Consider the following 18,063-nt stretch of genomic DNA (forward strand, 5'->3'; position numbering starts at 1 on the left):
TGGTTCCAATCTTGCAATGTCTCATCCTGGGACTAGGGATTTATGCTCTCCCATCCACATCCAGATTCCATTTGCTTCCTTTTTGCATGTCAAAAAGATGAGGCTGCTAACAGCCCCACACTCTGCCAGGGATCGCAGGATCCAGCTGAGACCCCTGCCTACCTCTTCCATCACCACCATCCCTTGTTGATGTCCTTACTATTAGAATTTGCTGACAGAACATTTTCAGAATAGATTTGAGTCTTGCTTATGCTCCTTTCAGTTCACTTCCTCCAGTAGGTTTATAAGTCAGAGGTTTATTCCTCGGGTCCCCACTCTTACCAGCATACTTTATGATATTTTAGACCCCATTGACAGATTCTGAGAAATATTTTGCTAGCTCTGTCCCTACTGCAGGTGCCATTGTGTCATTATTGCTGCTAATATGATTCACTCTCTTTTAAGTGTGATCATCGCAAGAAGAGAGAAAACCTGTATATGGCTTTGGTATCCATAAATCAAGTCTCCCCTTTAAATTAATCAGTTAAGCCATTTCTGACCAAATTTTGTGATTTGGGCTCTCCCTACCCACCCCCTTGCTTTTTTTCCCCATCTGTTTATAATGAGTAGAGTTTAAATACCTTAGTTTTGTTTTATTACTACTTTTATTTTCTCTTCTCCATCTTTTGAGGGAGGTAATAATTAGTAAAGGAGTAAGGGTGCAGCCCAGTGATCGGCAGCAGAGAGGAGGAGGATGTGAGAGCAAAAGCTTGAATAGCATGCCTCCCCAGTCACTGGAAAATGGGAGTGTTGCTTGTGATAAGAATTAGTTTTCTAAATTGGCTGTCACCCCCAGGTGCCAGAGAAGTACAAAGCAAGGCTGACCAGCATGTTCTGTCCAGTTTTCTGCTGACACTAATAGATGAAAGAGTATTTCGGGGCATCCTTCTGTGTATCCCCCTTGAAGTTTCCCAGAGAGTGGACCCATTCAGAATTCTTATCAGCCAGTGAAATATTTGGGAACTGAGGAACATTTTATAACTTTCTTCTGGGTAATAAGAATGATTTATTGATATTTATGGAGTAACAGCTTGGTGCTAAATACTGCCCAGCATAGAGCTTGCCTGTCAAGATTTAGTTGGAAGCATCCTGCCCCACCCTGCTCTACTTGGAGGTCTACATTTGCATGTTAAAAGCAGCAGAGCAGCTGCGTCCTGGGGAGGGGGCTCTGTCTCTACTCCAGCTTGTTGAGGTGGGAGGTCCAACGACACTGAGAGGCTGCTTGCAGTGTACCACAGCTTGGCCAGTGAGGCCCTGCTCGTTAGCCTGATGGAGTATGCTGTCTCCCAAGATGGGCGATCCTTCTGCCAGTACATGTTGGCTGAAATGCCGCCACTTGGCCCAGAGAAAAGAGGCTTGGCAGGGGTGGAGGTTGGGAGTTTGGAGGAGACTGGTGGGGAAAAGTCACTGACAATAGCCTCAGGTTATGGCTGAATTAGTTAGGAAGCAGCTGAACTGGCAAAGCCAACATGGCAGCCAGCAAGACTGGCAGCTCCATGGCACCTGGCTCTGTCACCTGCCAGTGGCTTACGACATGCTTCCGCCTTTTGGTTTTGTTCTTCTCAGCTCCTGAAGGGAAACGGTCGTCAGGCCTGACAGCGGTTTGGGTTGCTCGAAATCGATTTGCTGTCCTAGATCGGATGCATTCGGTGAGTTAAGACTAAAAAGGGAAGCTGATAGGGGGAGTGTGATGGCAGTGGCCTGTGTATTGCAGAGTAAAGAACATTTTTATTCCTTACTCTCCCCTGAGCATTAGTGATGTGTCTCACTTCTGCCTCTATCCTTAGCCCCACCCAAATCCCCCTAAGAAAAAAGGGCCTTAAAATTGATTTGATTGGGTCGATGATCACTGTGGCTCTGGGCTTAAGAATCAAGCTAAAGTCACTCTTGACAACACAGGAGCGAATAACCATCAAATTTGAAATAAGTGGGCTGGATGAGGAGTAGATCCTCGTCCTTATCCTACTACCCTTGTTGGTAGTTAAAGTGTAACAGGTCCTAAACAAGATAAGCAAAGCTCTCTCAAGAATATATGTAACAAAATTTAAGCCCCAGAAAGTGCTGTTCTCTCTCTCTGGTTGATTGAGGAATTCAGACTTTAGTTGGACTTCTCAGGATGTTTCAATTGAAAAAAAAAAAAGCTGTCAAGGCCTTTGGAGAGGAGAGGATCTTGATTCGAATGGTCTACCTAGAGTGGTGATTGACCTGGACAGGGAAAAAAAAATACTTTGTTAAAGCTAAGGAACAGGGCCGGCCCCATGGCTTAGCGGTTAAGTGCACGCGCTCTGCTGCTGATGGCCCGGGTTTGGATCCCTGGCGCGCACCGATGCACCACTTCTCCAGCCATGCTGAGGCCGTGTCCCACATACAGCAACTAGAAGGATGTGCAGCTATGACATACAACTATCTACGGGGGCTTTGGGAGAAAAAAATAAATAAATAAAATTATTAAAGCTAAGGAACAATTACTGAGGGATGTTGTCGGTGGTTGTCATCTTATACGCACACACTTCTCTTAACCCCACCTTTAATGCTCATTTCAGCTTCTGATCAAGAATCTAAAGAATGAGATCACCAAAAAGGTACAAGTGCCCAACTGTGATGAGATCTTTTATGCTGGCACAGGCAACCTCCTACTTCGAGATGCAGAATCCATCACACTCTTTGACGTACAGCAGAAGCGGTAACATGTCAAGTGTCCCTAAGCAGATAGGCATGTAGTGGGGGAGAGTGGAATCTTTAGTGGGAGTTTTTTTTTTCCCCAAATGAGTTTTCCTCGTGGATTGGCCACTTCTGGTGCTGTATAACTCCAAGACTCTTTCTAGCCACTTTTTTCCCCTCTGTGATCACTCTTTAACCTGTACATACACACTAGCATTACAATGACGGGTTTATTTATTTATCTGTTTTTAGAGCACTTATCTGAACAAAGAATGCTCTAAGGACTTAGAATGATAGGGATACAGAGATGAATAACACAGTTCCTGTACTTAAAGGAACTTATAGTCCGATGGTGAAAACAGACATACATAAATCCCTAATAATACATGAGGGGCAGGGAGTTAGGGAAAGGGGAAGTGTACAGTGTGAGCCAAAATGTTTAAGTCACTGAGCTACAATACAGATAATGCTTATTTGCTTTTATTTTAAGAAATCGGAGTTTATATTAATTTGGAGATGAAAAGGAGGTGGGTCATAACCTGAGACAGGGGAATCAGGTCCACTCATGTTTACCTTTCTCTCTTTATCCTAGAACTCTGGCATCTGTGAAGATTTCCAAGGTGAAATATGTTATTTGGTCAGCAGACATGTCCCATGTAGCACTACTGGCCAAACATGGTAAGTCTTCATTATATCCACTCTGGTTTAGAGACCAGTCCCTCCCTCCCCATCCCTGCCAGTCTACTTCACTCACCCTGTCCAGCAGAGCACTCATGCCCTTTGCCTCTTACAGCCATTGTGATCTGTAACCGCAAACTGGAGGCTCTATGTAACATTCATGAGAACATTCGTGTCAAGAGTGGGGCCTGGGATGAGAGTGGGGTATTTATCTATACCACAAGCAACCACATCAAATATGCCGTCACCACTGGGTAAGTTATTTATCTGATATATAGAGTGGGAGAAGGTGGCTTCTTGAAATCACTGTCCTGTCTTGAGATGTAACTGAAGTGCTAAACTTTTGTCATGGAAAAGCTTTGTCTGGCATATATGTGCTAGGGGCATCAGAACATTCTTTTTCAACTCTTTAAAATTGTAAACTATGACACAAATATAGAAAATTACATAGAGTATGTATAGAGAGAATAGCAAATGTTTACATAATAAACTTCTGTATAACTGCCACCCAAGTCAGGAAATAGAACAGTTTTGACACCCCAGAAGCCCTTTGCCACATGGTCCTTATTGATCACATCTCCCTCTGTTCCCCACCCTAAGATAACATTATTCATTTTATGGTAATTTCTTCCTTGCTTTTCTTTGCAATTTACCACCTAGTGTGTGACATAAAATAATATGATTTAATTTTGCCTGGTTTTGAACTTCATATAAATGAAATCATACTGAATGTATTATTTCATAGTTTGCTCAATATTTTGTTGGTAAGATTCATCCATGTTGAGCTCTAATTTATTTATTTTCATTGTTGTATATATTCTATCATATGAATATACCACCATTCTATCATATGAACTGATACTTATTTTTATCTAGTAGATAGCTGATGGTATCTCATTATAATTTTACTTTGCTATTCTCTGATTCCTATTGAGATTGAGCGGCTTTTCATTTGGCCATCCATCAGGATTTCCTCTTACCTGAATTCTGTTCAAATCTTTTATCCATTTTTTAAATGAGTTATCCTTGTTAATTTTAGGAGTTCTTTATATATTTGATTATTAGTCCTTTGTCAGGGCTATGTGTTGCAGATATTATTTCCTCCCCTTCTGTAGGATATCTTTTTGATTCTCTTTATGATATTCTCTGATGAACAGAAGTTCTTGATTTTAATGAATTTATGAATCTTATCCTTTATGGATCTTAGGTTTTGTGTCCTAATTAAGAAATCTTTATTGACTCCAAGATCATAAAGACATTCTTTTATATTCTCTTGTAGAAACTTTATAGTTTTGCCCTTTATATCTCGGTCTATAATCTACCTGAAGTTGATTTTTGTGTATGATGTGAGGTGTAAGGGGCTGAGTTTCACATTTTTCCGTAAGGACACTCAGCTGTCCCAGCATGATTTATTGAAAATACCATCCTTTGCCCATAGTTCTGCAGTGCCATCTTTGTCATATGTAAATCGTGTTTACAAAAATGCAAGGATCTGTTTTCTGTCGTCTATTTGTTTCTGATCTAATTCTGTACTGTCTGAAGTATTGTAGCTTTATAAGTCTTCACATATGGTAAAGCAGGTCCTTAAATTTTTCCCACTTTTTTTTTTAAGTTATTAGGCTATTTTCAAATTAATTTTGCCTTGAAAAGGCAAATTTTCAAATATTTTTTTGCCTTGAGAAAGTATAAATTTTAGAATCAGCTTGTGAAATCACATGCAAAATAAAACAAAAAAAACCCCTGTTGTGATTGCATTGAATCTGTATGTCATTTTGGGCATAATTGTCATCTTTACAATATTAAATTTCCTAATCTGTGAACATAGTATAGTAGCTCTTCATTTATTTAGGTCTTCTGACACATCTTTCAATAAAGTTTTATAATTTTCTTCATGGAGATCTTACATTTCTTTGGTTAGATTTATTCTTAGGCACTTGATAGTTTTTAATGCTATTTGTAAATGGATAGTATCCATTTAAAAATTTAATTTTCTAATTTTTGCTGATATTTAGAAATACAATTAAATTTTTAAATTGATTTTATTTCAGAGACATGGCTAGACTCTTATTAATTCTAGTATTTTATTTGTATTTTCTTTACAAATCATAGCATCTATGGGTAATGACAATTTTGTTTTTTCTTTTCTAGTACTTATACTTTTATATATTTTTCTTGGCTTATTGTGCCGACCAGGATCTCCAGCAAAATGTTGAATAAACATGCTGATAGCAGACTTTCTTGTCTTGTTCCCAACTTAAAGGGCAAACTTGCAAGTGTGTTGGCATTATGTAAGCCTGCTGTAGATTTTTTATAGCTACCCTTTATCTATTAAGGAATTTCTTTGCTATATCTTGAATGAGTACTGAATTTTATTAGACACTTTTTCTGCATGTGCTGAGGTAGTCATATGATTTTCTCCTTTCATTGATTAATGTAGTGAATTAAATTGAGTTTTTTTTTTAATGTTAGACCAATGTTGTATTCCTTATACAAATCTAACTTGGTCATGATGTTTTACCCTTTTCAAATATGGCTAGTTTTAGTTTACTAATATATTGTTTAGGATTTTTTTCATCTGTGTATATACATAAGTGAGATTGGCCTATGATTTCCCTTTTTCTGTCCTTGTCAGGTTTTGGTATTGACCTTGTGCTTATTTCATAAAATAAGCAAAATAGTATACTTTCTTCTTCTCTCAGTGAGTTTTTATAAGATGGGAATTAATTCTTTCTTGACTAGTTGGGTTAGAATTTGCCAGTGAAGTCATCCATGCCTACGGCTTTCTTTATAGAAGGATTTTTTTTATCTGATTCAATTTATTTTGTGTAACAATTATAGGACTGTAGGGGTTTTCTATTTCCTTTTAGTCGATTTTGGTAAATTTTATTTTTTTCAGAATTTGATCATCTTAAAAAAGTTTATGCATATCCTCGTTCTGGAGGATCTATAGTAATATCCCCTTTTTCATTCCTATTATTGCCATTTTCACTTTTTTCTTAATTAGCCTCACAAGAGGTCTGTTAATTTTATCCAGATCTTGCCTTTATTGAACATCTCTGGGTTTTTTTTTTTTCCTATTTCTTAATTTCTGCTATTGGCTTTATTATTTCCTTCTAAGTACATTCTTTGGTTTTACTTTTTTTGTGTGTGTGTGAGGAAGATCAGCCCTGAGCTAACATCCATGCTAATCCTCCTCTTTTTTTGCTGAGGAAGATCGGCTCTGAGCTAACATCTATTCCCAATCCTCCTCCTTCCCCCCCGCCCCCAAAGCCCCAGGGGATAGTTGTATGTCATAGTTGCACATCCTTCTAGTTGCTGTATGTGGGACACGGCCTCAGCATGGCCAGAGAAGCCGTGCGTCGGTGCATGCCCGGGATCCGAACCCGGGCCGCCAGTAGCGGAGCACGCGTACTTAACTGCTAAGCCACGGGGCCGGCCCTGGTTTTACTTTAAAAAGAACAGTAAAATTTTTGAAGTGGGTGCTGATTCATTTTTAGTCTTTTCCCTAATATATGCATTAGAACTCATTAGTTTCCAGTATTTCTCTAATACAGTATATGCATTTTAATATAAATTATCCATCAAGTATTGTGATAGCTGTACTCATGTTTTAATTCGTAAACTGTTTATTTTCACTCAATTTAAAATATATTTTGCTTTTCATCATTTCTTTGTGTGTCAGAACTCTTCACATCTACCCCTCTTTTACTTTCATCTGTAGCTTATATATAAGGAAGGCGTTAACTGTCCATAGTGGCACAGTAATTATATATCGGAACTTAAGATTTAATTTTTAGGTCTGATTCCTATCACCATGTCTGTTAGCTCCTAGAGTAATAGCTTATGAAGAAAGATCATACCATGTGCCCCATGTTCTCCCATTTCATACAAAAGAATAAAATAAGTAAATATGGCATTTAGTTCTGCTCTTTTTTGAGTCACTTCCCATCTATACCATTGTTCAAATGACACTTAACAAAAGGGTAATGAGAAGATAAAAGGCTCTGTCCTAGGCTTGTTCCATTTCTTTACAAGCTGGATTTTCCTCCTCACTTGCTGAAAGTGTGCTTTCTAATTCCTGTTCTTAGGGACTATGGGATCATCCGAACTCTGGATTTACCCATCTATGTCACACGGGTGAAGGGGAACAATGTATATTGCCTAGACAGGGAGTGTCGTCCTCGGGTGCTCACCATTGATCCCACTGAGTTCAAGTTCAAGCTGGCCCTGATCAATAGAAAATATGATGAGGTATGAAATGAGAAAGCATACTAGGAGTATTGAGAGGGGAATCACTCCTTTTTTCCTGATGTGATCTCTATTTCCTGTGCTACTCCTCTCCAAATGTCTAGGTACTGCACATGGTGAGGAATGCCAAACTAGTAGGCCAGTCTATCATTGCGTATCTCCAGAAGAAGGGCTATCCTGAAGTGGCACTGCATTTCGTCAAAGATGAGAAAACTCGCTTTAGTCTGGCATTGGAGTGTGGAAACATTGAGGTGAGAGAAATATGGTCATAAGCCCCATATTGTTGTAGAGAAGTTGAGAGGGTTAGGGTGGCATTGGGAAGGCATTATTCTGTACTCGCATCTTTAGCCAGTATGATGGAATTTGGGACTTTTTTAGTTGTTTGATAGAACCATCTTCCTGTTGCTGTTTGCCCATCTCCACTTTTCCTATCTCTGCCACAGCATTTCTACTGTTGTTGTCATGCTCAGTTAGCGTGAATTCAGTAACTTCTAGAGCAGGAGCAAGATAGCATGGAATTTGAAAATCTTGTTATTTCTTTGACATTTGATTTGCTGATTGGCTGCTTAGATAAAGGAGTACTTATTAAATGTTGGGGCCTAGAGTCTACAGGCATTATTTTATTATTTTTTGTGAGGAAGACTGGCTCTGAGTTAACATCTGTTGCCAGTCCTCCTTTTTTTGCTGAGGAAAATTAGCCCTGAGCTAATAACACCCATCTTGCTCTATTTTGTACGTGGGATGCTGCCACAGCGTGGCTTAACAGGCAGTGCATAGGTCCATACCCAGGATCCAAACCCGCGAACCCTGGGCCACTGAAATGGGAGCGTGCAAACTTCACTACTACACCACTGGGCCAGCCCTAACAGGAATTATTTTTAAATGGGGAGAAGGCTTAGGAAAATTGACTTTCCAGTTCTGAACTTCCTTCTTTTATTATTTCTTCTGTCTTTCCTAAAGCCCCTGTGGATCTTCAGACCTGGCAAGTAGGAAATAAGGTAGCTAAGCAAGAATCGGCCTTATGGGATCAACCATTGCTAGGAGATGATTTTGTTGTAAAAGTAAATTTCTGAGGAGGATGATAATGTGATGTGATTCTTCTCTCCGTGGATCCAAAGGGATCCTATTTGTTGATAGGATTTTCAATAGGATTGGACCAAAAACTAGCAGTGATTGAAAGTATAGAGAGTTCCTTGGGAGATTTATTTAGAGGCAAACACTTTGACTGTAGTCCCTGGTTTTGAGTCACAGTATTCTCCAACCTGTTGTTAACTCTGATTCTTTAGATTGCTCTGGAAGCAGCCAAAGCACTGGATGACAAGAACTGCTGGGAAAAGCTGGGAGAAGTAGCTTTGCTACAGGGGAACCACCAGATTGTGGAAATGTGTTATCAGCGCACCAAAAACTTTGACAAACTTTCCTTCCTGTACCTTATTACTGGCAACCTAGAGAAACTTCGCAAGATGATGAAGATTGGTGAGGCCCCAGAAACTAAGAATGGGAAGAGGGGTCCTTGGGGGAAGGAGGAAGGCAAATAGAGGAGAGAGAGAACTTGAGAGAGAAGACCTAACTTGATGTCTCTTATTGACTTGGTGCAGCTGAGATCCGAAAGGACATGAGTGGCCATTATCAGAATGCCCTGTACCTGGGTGATGTGTCAGAGCGGGTGCGGATCCTGAAGAACTGTGGGCAGAGTAAGTGTCTATCCAGGACTCACCAGCTCCATTGAGGCCTTAGGAAGTATTTTCTCTTTATGGTGAGTTATTCATGTATAGTGGTGAGATATTTCCCTTCATTTGGGCATTTTTTCAGAAGAGTCAACATGCTCTTACAATGCTCAGAAGACTTTCTTCAAAGCCAAACAGAGGTACAGCCAGAATATTCAGACTGGCCAAGCATGCTTACGAACATAGTTAATAGTTGTGGAGGAGACAGGAGGTTTTGAAAGGTCTTGAAGCAGACACCTTAGTAAATGCAGTTGGTTGGATGCCATTGGAATTTTATTCTGTTACTTCAAGTCTGGAGGTTTCACTCATTTATTTATTTATTCTTTTATAGATTCAAGGGATATTTTCTGAGAACCCACTATATACCAAGCATTATACTGACATTTGAGATACATTAGGGAACAAGAAAGGTGAAAGATGTGTTTTGGACCAAGGTCCTGGCAGTGTGGTGAGCAGTGGTCAGGTTTGGCATTTATTTTAAAGGTAGGGTCAGTATGATTTATTGAAGGACTGGATGTGGAATGCAAAGGAGAGGCGTCAGGGATGATTCCAAGGTTCTCATCAATACTGATGATAGATCTTAAGGATAAGCAGCTGTATTAGTTGTCTGTAGCTGTGCAACAAATTATCGCAAAACTTAGTAATTTAAAACGAAAAACATTGATTACCTTGGTTTGCAACATGGGTTAGCTGGGTGCCTCTGGCTCAGAGATTCTCATGAGGCTGCAATCAAGGTGTTGGCCAAGGCTGCAGACATCTCAGGGCTCAAGTTGGGGAGGATCCACTCCCGTGCTCACTATGTGGCTGCGGACAGTCCTCAAGTCCTCCCTGGCTGTTGGGTGGGAAATGTCAATTTTCTGCCATGTAGGGTTCTCCATAGGGCAGTTCACAACATGGCAGCTGGTTTCCCTTAGAGCAAGTGAGGGCATCCAAGATGGAAGCCACAGTCTTTGTATCCTAATCTCGGATTAGCCACAGTCTTTGTATCCTAATCCCTGCACTTCTGCCATGTTCTGTTCATTAGAAGTGAGGCAACAAGTCCACCCCACACTTAAGGGGAGGGGCTTATGCAAGGACGTAAATACCAGGAGGTAGGGATCACTGGGGGAACTTCTTGGAGGCTGCCTACCACAGCAGTATTCACTTGGAAATGTACCTATACCACAAAGTCTGTTTTCCCTACAGAATCACTGGCCTATCTCACAGCTGCTACCCATGGCTTAGATGAAGAAGCTGAGAGCCTGAAGGAGACATTTGACACAGAGAAGGAGATAGTGAGTCTTTATTTACATGAGCATCTCTGATTACAGGATTAACTCTGAAATCTTGGGACAATTTAAACCTACAAATGTCACCCTCCCACCTGGTTACCAGGAGAGGCAGAGAAACAAGTGAGATCAAAGGAGGCTTTGTAATTTTGCCTACTTGATTCCTGAGAGCTGTTTGCTTTTAACCTTCTTCCACCTTTCAGATCCCAGACATTGACCCTAATGCCAAGCTGCTCCAGCCACCTGCCCCTATCATGCCATTAGATACCAATTGGCCCTTATTGACTGTGTCCAAAGGGTTCTTTGAAGGCACCATTGCCAGCAAGGGTAAGTGTCCACTTCTCCCATAGCATTTTTTTTGTTGTTTGTTTTATGAAGCACTGTCCTAGAGAGTACCATCAGCTCTTCTGTCCTTTTCATCTGTCTTTTTTTGTGTATAAAGGCTCATGGAGCACTGCAATGCCAATCAGAGTCATGGTACAGTGTTTTAAAACTAACTAAAAGCATTATGAGATCATTAAAATTTGGAAAATAGTGGGGGGAAAGAGAGATGTCCCTTAGTCCATGCCTCTAACAACCACTGTTAACATTTTGGTGTATTTCCTTAGGTTTTACCATATATATAATCATACTCTCCATTCAATATTGTATCATTCATGACATAAAATCTTAAGATACAAATTGAGCTGCCTCAAATTCCATCATGTGGGTATATGCATATGTGTGCTCCCACCCTCCACCACTCTCACCTTCACCCTTCTCCTGTTTTCTTGGATGTGTCTACTAGGTCATTTCTCCTGACTAAGAGCCTAAATAGACCCTGGGGCATTTTGTGCCCAGCCCTGCTGTTTCCTCTGTCTCCTCTCACCTACCCTGTCCTTATGCCCTGTACACACTGTAGTGGTGGTAACTTAGCAGAGATCTCAGCAAGAAATTCTATGAGTTGGTAGCCAAAGGCTGGTAAGTAAAAAATGGTTTAAAAGGCAGTTTTTGATAGCAGAAATGCCAGTTGTTTCCATCCTCTTCTATTCCCTCTCTCTGGGAAACTTACTGCAAGTTAGCATAACATATATACTGCAAAAATAAATAATAAGCAAAAACAGTAAGTGGACGGAACTTTGGCACCTGCTTTTGTAAGGATGCAACTTGCCTGCAGAGGAGGCCGTATCTCAGACTTGCCTGGCTGTAACCAGCTCCTTTCTGTTCCTTCCCTCTATAGGGAAGGGAGGAGCACTGGCTGCTGACATTGACATTGACACCGTTGGTACTGAGGGCTGGGGAGAGGATGCAGAGCTGCAGCTAGATGAAGGTAAGAATGCTGTTCTAGGACTTTTCTGGGCAGATGGGCTCCCTGCACTTGAAGCAGAGTTGTGGGGCAGGTCTGCAGGGTTCCAAACCATGGGACCGACAAGGTTCCCAACATTTTTCTTTCCTTTGGCTAAGACTGTGTCACTGAGCAAATCTATTTTGAGCCTGGATTTTCCTTACAGATGGATTTGTGGAGGCTGCAGAAGGTTTGGGGGATGATGCTCTTGGCAAGGGACAGGAAGAAGGAGGTGGCTGGGATGTAGAAGAAGATCTAGAGCTCCCTCCTGAGCTGGTATGTGGAATTCTTACCCCTTATAAGGTTCCTTCCATTTCTCCCCGTGGAAGCCAGTGACGCTGTTGCCCCCCATCCATGTCCTGAGGTCCCCAAAAAGGAGGGAGTCTAGACCCTCCTAATTGGATGCTTATCTCCTCTTTAAAAGAAAGAAGAATGAGATAATCAGGGTTGCACCAGGGGCAGCTTCTGAAAAGGCAGCAAGCTTTTTTGTCTGAATTGGAGCTTCTGATATATCATTTTGTTACTGGTGAAGCTGCTCCTCTTTTGAGGGTCTTTTCCCACAACCACCACCCCTCCTTCCCAGTAGAGGCTGGGGACAAGGTAAAGGGCTGTGTTTAGATTTACCAGAACAAAGTGCTTGAATGGCTTAAAAAATGACTCACTTTTTGTTTTTCCCCTAGGATATACCCCCTGGGGCAGCTGGTGGGGCTGAGGATGGGTTCTTTGTGCCCCCCACCAAGGGAACCAGCCCAACTCAGGTAAGCAGGGAAACACAGCCCTATGGGGATGAGTGTTTCTGAGCTGGCTATACTTGATTTTTTTTTTTTTTTTTTAATTTATTTATTTTTCCCCCAAAGCCCCAGGCGATAGCTGTATGTCATAGTTGCACATTCTTCTAGTTGCTGTATGTGGGACGCGGTCTCAGCATGGCCGGAGAAGCAGTGCGTCTGTGCGCGCCCGGGATCCGAACCCGGGCAGCCTGCATCGGAGCGCACGCACTTAACCGCTAAGCCACAGGGCCGGCCCATGGCTATACTTGATTAATGTGTAGAGTATCCACGTTTTTCTACTACAGATATAGGGTAGGATAGTTTGGGAAGAGAAGGGGCAAAATTTCACTTGGCTTGGGTTTTCTGTTTTTTGATAGATCTGGTGCAATAACTCCCAGCTTCCAGTTGATCACATCCTGGCAGGCTCTTTTGAAACAGCCATGCGGGTAAGTCTTAAAGTAACCCTGGCTCTTCTTGAGTGAGCCTTGCCCAGGGTCCCAGGGAGATGGTTGACTCATTTTAACCAAATGGAAATTATCCTACCCATAAGGGCAGAAGTGTGTATATTTATCATGGAAGCCCTTGGTCTTGCTTGAGGAAACTTGCCTCATAAGACCTTCCTCTTACCTGGTTTTCTACTTGGCCTGGTAATCTCTGAAAGTAGATCCTTCCAGCTATCTTCCACCCATTTATAGCCTGCTTTCTAGCTCACGTCAGTGAAGTAAGCACCCCTTCATGAACAGGTGTATGTTTTGAACACTACGCCATATGTTATAATAGTAATAATAATAGCAACCACAACTGCAACAACCACTAACATTTATTCAGTGGTGACTGTGTACCAGGCACTGTCTTAAATGCTGTATAGGTATTATTAAATGAGGTGGGTCCTCTAATTAAGTGTAATTTACTGATGAGGAAACAAGTACAGGGAAGTTAAGTACTTTGCCCAAGGTCAACTAGTTTTTAAGTGGCTAGGCCAAAACCCTTATGTTTCTTTCCTCTTGTATTCCAGCTCCTTCACGACCAGGTGGGGGTAACCCAGTTTGGCCCCTACAAACAACTGTTCCTACAGACCTATGCCCGAGGCCGTACCACCTATCAGGCTCTGCCCTGCCTGCCCTCCATGTATGGCTACCCTAATCGCAATTGGTAAGGCCCCTTGCTCCTGGCTTCTATCTATTCCAGCTTGCAGTAGATATTTCACATGGTAGCCTCAGGGATAGTCAGAATTGTCCCAGAGCTGAGGTCTCCTAGCAGGAAAAGATCTTCAGCTTACCACTCTATGAAGTTTGGTTTACACCTGTTGCATCCTGTTCCCCAGCTACTTTCACAGTAAGGTGGTTGTGATCATATTGCCAGAAAAAGAAGTTGAGTCTTAGTGGGCTCCTGACTATCCTCTGTCGTCTTCCTACTTTTCCCTTCCAGGAAGGATGCAGGGCTGAAGAATGGAGTACCGGCTGTGGGCCTGAAGCTTAATGACCTCATCCAGCGGTTGCAACTGTGCTATCAGCTCACCACAGTTGGCAAGTTTGAGGAGGCTGTAGAAAAATTCCGTTTCATTTTACTCAGTGTGCCACTTCTTGTTGTGGACAACAAACAGGAGATTGCAGAGGTAGGAGGGGTCTAGCCACTTGTCCTAGTTATGGGCACCCCTACGTTCTTGCCTCTGTACCATGACCTTCCTTTGCCCTTCTCTCCAGGCCCAGCAGCTCATCACCATTTGCCGTGAGTACATTGTGGGTTTGTCCATGGAGATAGAAAGGAAGAAGCTGCCCAAAGAGACTCTGGAACAGCAGAAGCGCATCTGTGAAGTAAGATCTCTGGGCCTCTGAGCAGTACAGAGGCATCCTCCCCTTCACCCTCCATTTAGGTCTGAATTCTTTAATTCCAAACCTAGATCTCAATCTGGGGAGTAAGAGAAATTTGGGCCCATTTTGGTGAGGAAGGGATGTATTTCTCCACCCTTCTTTCTCTTCCCAACAGCCCTCCGCACCTAGGAGGCAGAAGTCCTCTCTGCTTTATTTGTAGTCCTGTTTTTATTTGTTTTGTTTTTGATGCGTATGTAGCAGCTTATAAATGACCTATCCCAGCTGTAGCGTCAGCCTGGCATGTGTTCCTCTTTTTCTCCACCAGATGGCAGCCTATTTCACGCACTCAAACCTGCAGCCTGTGCACATGATCCTGGTGTTGCGTACAGCCCTCAACCTCTTCTTCAAGCTCAAGAACTTTAAGACAGCTGCCACCTTTGCTCGGCGCCTGTTGGAACTTGGGCCCAAGCCGGAGGTGGCTCAACAGGTAGATGGGAATTCCTTCAGTGAGCACAGGGGAACCAGATCTAGTCTTACATGGAGAGAGTAGAAGACCGAGGTCCTTGCCTCTGAAACAAAGCACTGAATAACAACATCCAACCAAAAGAGCCAACAGAGTGCCATCCTCTGTTTACTAACTGGCATGAGTGCCTCTTTTTGTTCCTGGAAACTGAACTAATAACTTTATTTTTTTTAAAGATTTTATTTATTTTATTTTTTGCCCCCAAAGCCCCAGTAGATAGTTGTATGTCATAGCTGCACACCCTTCTAGTTGCTGTATGTGGGACTCGGCCTCAGGATGGACAGAGAAGTGGTGCCTCGATGCGCACCCGGGATCCGAACCCGGGCCGCCAGCATCGCAGCGCACGCACTTAACCACCAAGCCACAGGGCCGGCCCTGAACTAATAACTTTAGACATGGCGCCAGTGTGAGAGTGTCCTGCAACCTAGAATAGCTCCACTGTACCTGAGAATAACCCCATTCCTGTCCTTAAGCTCCAGATATCTCATTACCACCATCACTAACCTCCACATACACATACATGGCTCACTACTTGTGTTCTCCAAAAGCATTCTTCTTGGCCAATGAAAGCCAGTTTTAACCCTTTCAGGCCTGACCCTGATAAGTCCCAGGCTTGGTGGAAGAGTATGGGTCTAGATCTGTGGAGCCACTTTAGTATTGAGAAGGGGAAAGCCTGATACAACAGGAATGGCGATTGTTACCCCTTCGCTTAGGTCCTGTACAGAGGTCATATTCTGTATTGACTCAGTATGATTATATCTTGCATCAAAGATACTACTAAACCATGATGATAAGATCACTTGAGTTGTAGTGTACAGCTTTCACTCCTCTTAAATAAAATATTCCTTCCCTCCCTTAGACCCGCAAAATCCTGTCAGCCTGTGAGAAGAACCCCACAGATGCCTACCAGCTCAATTATGACATGCACAACCCTTTTGACATCTGTGCTGCATCTTATCGGCCCATCTACCGTGGAAAACCAGTGGAGAAATGTCCGCTCAGTGGGGCCTGCTATTCCCCGGAGTTCAAGGGTCAGATCTGCAGAGTCACTACAGTAAGTACTGTCCTCAAGAAATGCTTCTGGGATATTGAGGGAAGGGGGAAAAAAAAGAAGCATATTGGTCCTTTTTTCCTCCTATATTTGCCCCTAGCTTCTTGAGGTAGTGATACTGGAGAAAGCTCGAGCTTCTTCCTACTGCTATAAGTAACAAACAGTAACAAAACATTCTGTGCTTATTGAGGAATGGAGGGAGTAAGCTTTCTAGGCTTCTCACGCTCACAAATCCCTAACTTTTTCCTGTTTCCTCTTCCACAGGTGACAGAGATTGGCAAAGATGTGATTGGTTTAAGGATCAGTCCTCTGCAGTTTCGTTAAGGCTCCCTTTGTGTGTGTAGGGTCAGTCACCATGTTTCCCACCGGAGAATTAGTCTCTCTGTCCTTCTAACTCCCTCTTCTTCAACTACCCTTCAGATTGTTGACATTTAGCTCTACCTGCCCTAAAACCTAGTGTCCTTTTCTCTTCTTCTCTGGCTAATCAAAATGTCTCAACTTGACTTTGTTTTTTTTTTGCCTCTGAGGACCTCTCATCTTCTCAAGGTGATTACAGTTGTGGTCACAGTTGGCCTTGCCTTGCCAGCTTAGATCTTTGAAGAAACAAATGAAAACTCAGTGATGAACATGTGTTTAGTAAATTCCTTCGAGATTTATCCTTTCCCTCCCCACCACCTTTGTATCATTTTTGCTAGGAAGGAGCAGGATGTAATGAATAAGATGGCATATTTTACTCAGTCACAACAAACTCTTAGCCATCCCCCATTTTCCTTGGGCATTTAAACTCCCAGGCAGGTACCCTCTCTCTGGCCAGAAACTTAAAGTCAAGTGATTTTCCAAAAATGCACATCACTTTTTATTGATTTGTTCTTTACAACCATTGTTCTTACGTTTTGTTTCTCACGCTAAATAAAGTAAATTTCTGCGACAGTTTCGTGGCTTGCTGTTTATTTCCTGGACATTCTCTTATTCCTACTTACTCCATGCAGCTGCCCCACCAAAGCAGATATCTTTCCTTCAATAATTATTTTTAATTACAAAAGTAATAAGTACCCATTGTTTTAAAAAAGCACATATTTTTCATAGGATATATTAAACTGCTTGAGAATGATAGCAAGTAGCTCCCCTATTCTGTTATTGACTGCAGCCTTCCATCTATTGCTAATTACAGTCAGTATTTACTGAGCACTTACCATGTACCCGTCACTGTTCTAGATGTTTTGTGTAATATACGTATATAAAGTTAATTAGTAATGCTTTGTATATGTTACAGTGATTACATTGGCAATACAGTATTTGCTTGTCGTGTGCTAAGACTAATTGGGTAGACTGATGTACTGTGCCTTTGATTAAAATATCTACTTTTTTCATTTTAATTTCATGTTTTCAATAAACAATACACTTATATAGTTCAAAAATCAGTAAATGTAAAAAGCTGTTCTGTAGCTTCTTCCTCTCACTCCTTTCCTCAGCCACCCAGTTCCTATAACCTTCCCAAAACAAGTACTGTTGTTAGCTTCTTTATATCCTTCCAGAGATTTTTTTATCTATATGCAAACAGATATGAATGTTCTTCCCTATCCCCCTGTTATACTTGAAGCATACTATTTAATGATTTTGCACCTTGTTAATTTTTTCATTTAACATGTTTTAGAGATTTTTCCATATCAGTATATTAGAGAGCTTCACTCTTTTTTTTACTTCTTTGCCTACGTACCATTGTACTATTTATTGTAATTTATGTAAGTTGCCTTCTTGTTGATGGATATTTGGGTTATTTCCAATCTTTGGCTGTTATAAATAGTGCTGCCCGCTTGTCAGGCCATGCTGTGGTGGCGTCCCACATAAAGTGGAGGAAGATGGGCGCAGGTGTCCAGGGCCAATCTTCCTCAGCAAAAAGAGGAAGATTGGCATGGGTGTTAGATCAGGGCTGATCTTCCTTACCAAAAAAAAAATAGTGCTG

General features: G+C 41.8%; 1 protein-coding gene across 2 annotated transcripts in view; it reads left to right on the plus strand.

Annotated features, from left to right (window-relative positions):
- The window catches only part of COPA (coat protein complex I subunit alpha), a 41,529-nt gene extending 24,499 nt beyond the window's left edge, over nt 1-17,030 (plus strand). For both annotated transcript variants that reach the window (XM_004442795.3, XM_087440785.1), the window contains 20 exons: nt 1,606-1,688; nt 2,583-2,722; nt 3,293-3,378; nt 3,494-3,632; nt 7,467-7,629; nt 7,731-7,877; nt 8,913-9,102; nt 9,225-9,320; nt 10,539-10,627; nt 10,825-10,948; nt 11,841-11,930; nt 12,112-12,221; nt 12,626-12,703; nt 13,093-13,161; nt 13,731-13,867; nt 14,144-14,330; nt 14,419-14,529; nt 14,852-15,013; nt 15,909-16,103; nt 16,365-17,030. In XM_004442795.3, coding sequence (XP_004442852.1) covers nt 1,606-1,688; nt 2,583-2,722; nt 3,293-3,378; nt 3,494-3,632; nt 7,467-7,629; nt 7,731-7,877; nt 8,913-9,102; nt 9,225-9,320; nt 10,539-10,627; nt 10,825-10,948; nt 11,841-11,930; nt 12,112-12,221; nt 12,626-12,703; nt 13,093-13,161; nt 13,731-13,867; nt 14,144-14,330; nt 14,419-14,529; nt 14,852-15,013; nt 15,909-16,103; nt 16,365-16,424 — 2,456 coding nt within the window. In that variant the 3' untranslated portion in view covers nt 16,425-17,030. The remainder of the gene's footprint in view (nt 1-1,605; nt 1,689-2,582; nt 2,723-3,292; nt 3,379-3,493; nt 3,633-7,466; nt 7,630-7,730; nt 7,878-8,912; nt 9,103-9,224; nt 9,321-10,538; nt 10,628-10,824; nt 10,949-11,840; nt 11,931-12,111; nt 12,222-12,625; nt 12,704-13,092; nt 13,162-13,730; nt 13,868-14,143; nt 14,331-14,418; nt 14,530-14,851; nt 15,014-15,908; nt 16,104-16,364) is intronic.
- Nucleotides 17,031-18,063: the final 1,033 nt, after the last annotated feature.

This window comes from Ceratotherium simum, chromosome 2 (genome assembly GCF_057802395.1).
Source record: "Ceratotherium simum simum isolate JZ-2026a chromosome 2, ASM5780239v1, whole genome shotgun sequence".
Lineage (NCBI taxonomy): Eukaryota > Metazoa > Chordata > Mammalia > Perissodactyla > Rhinocerotidae > Ceratotherium > Ceratotherium simum.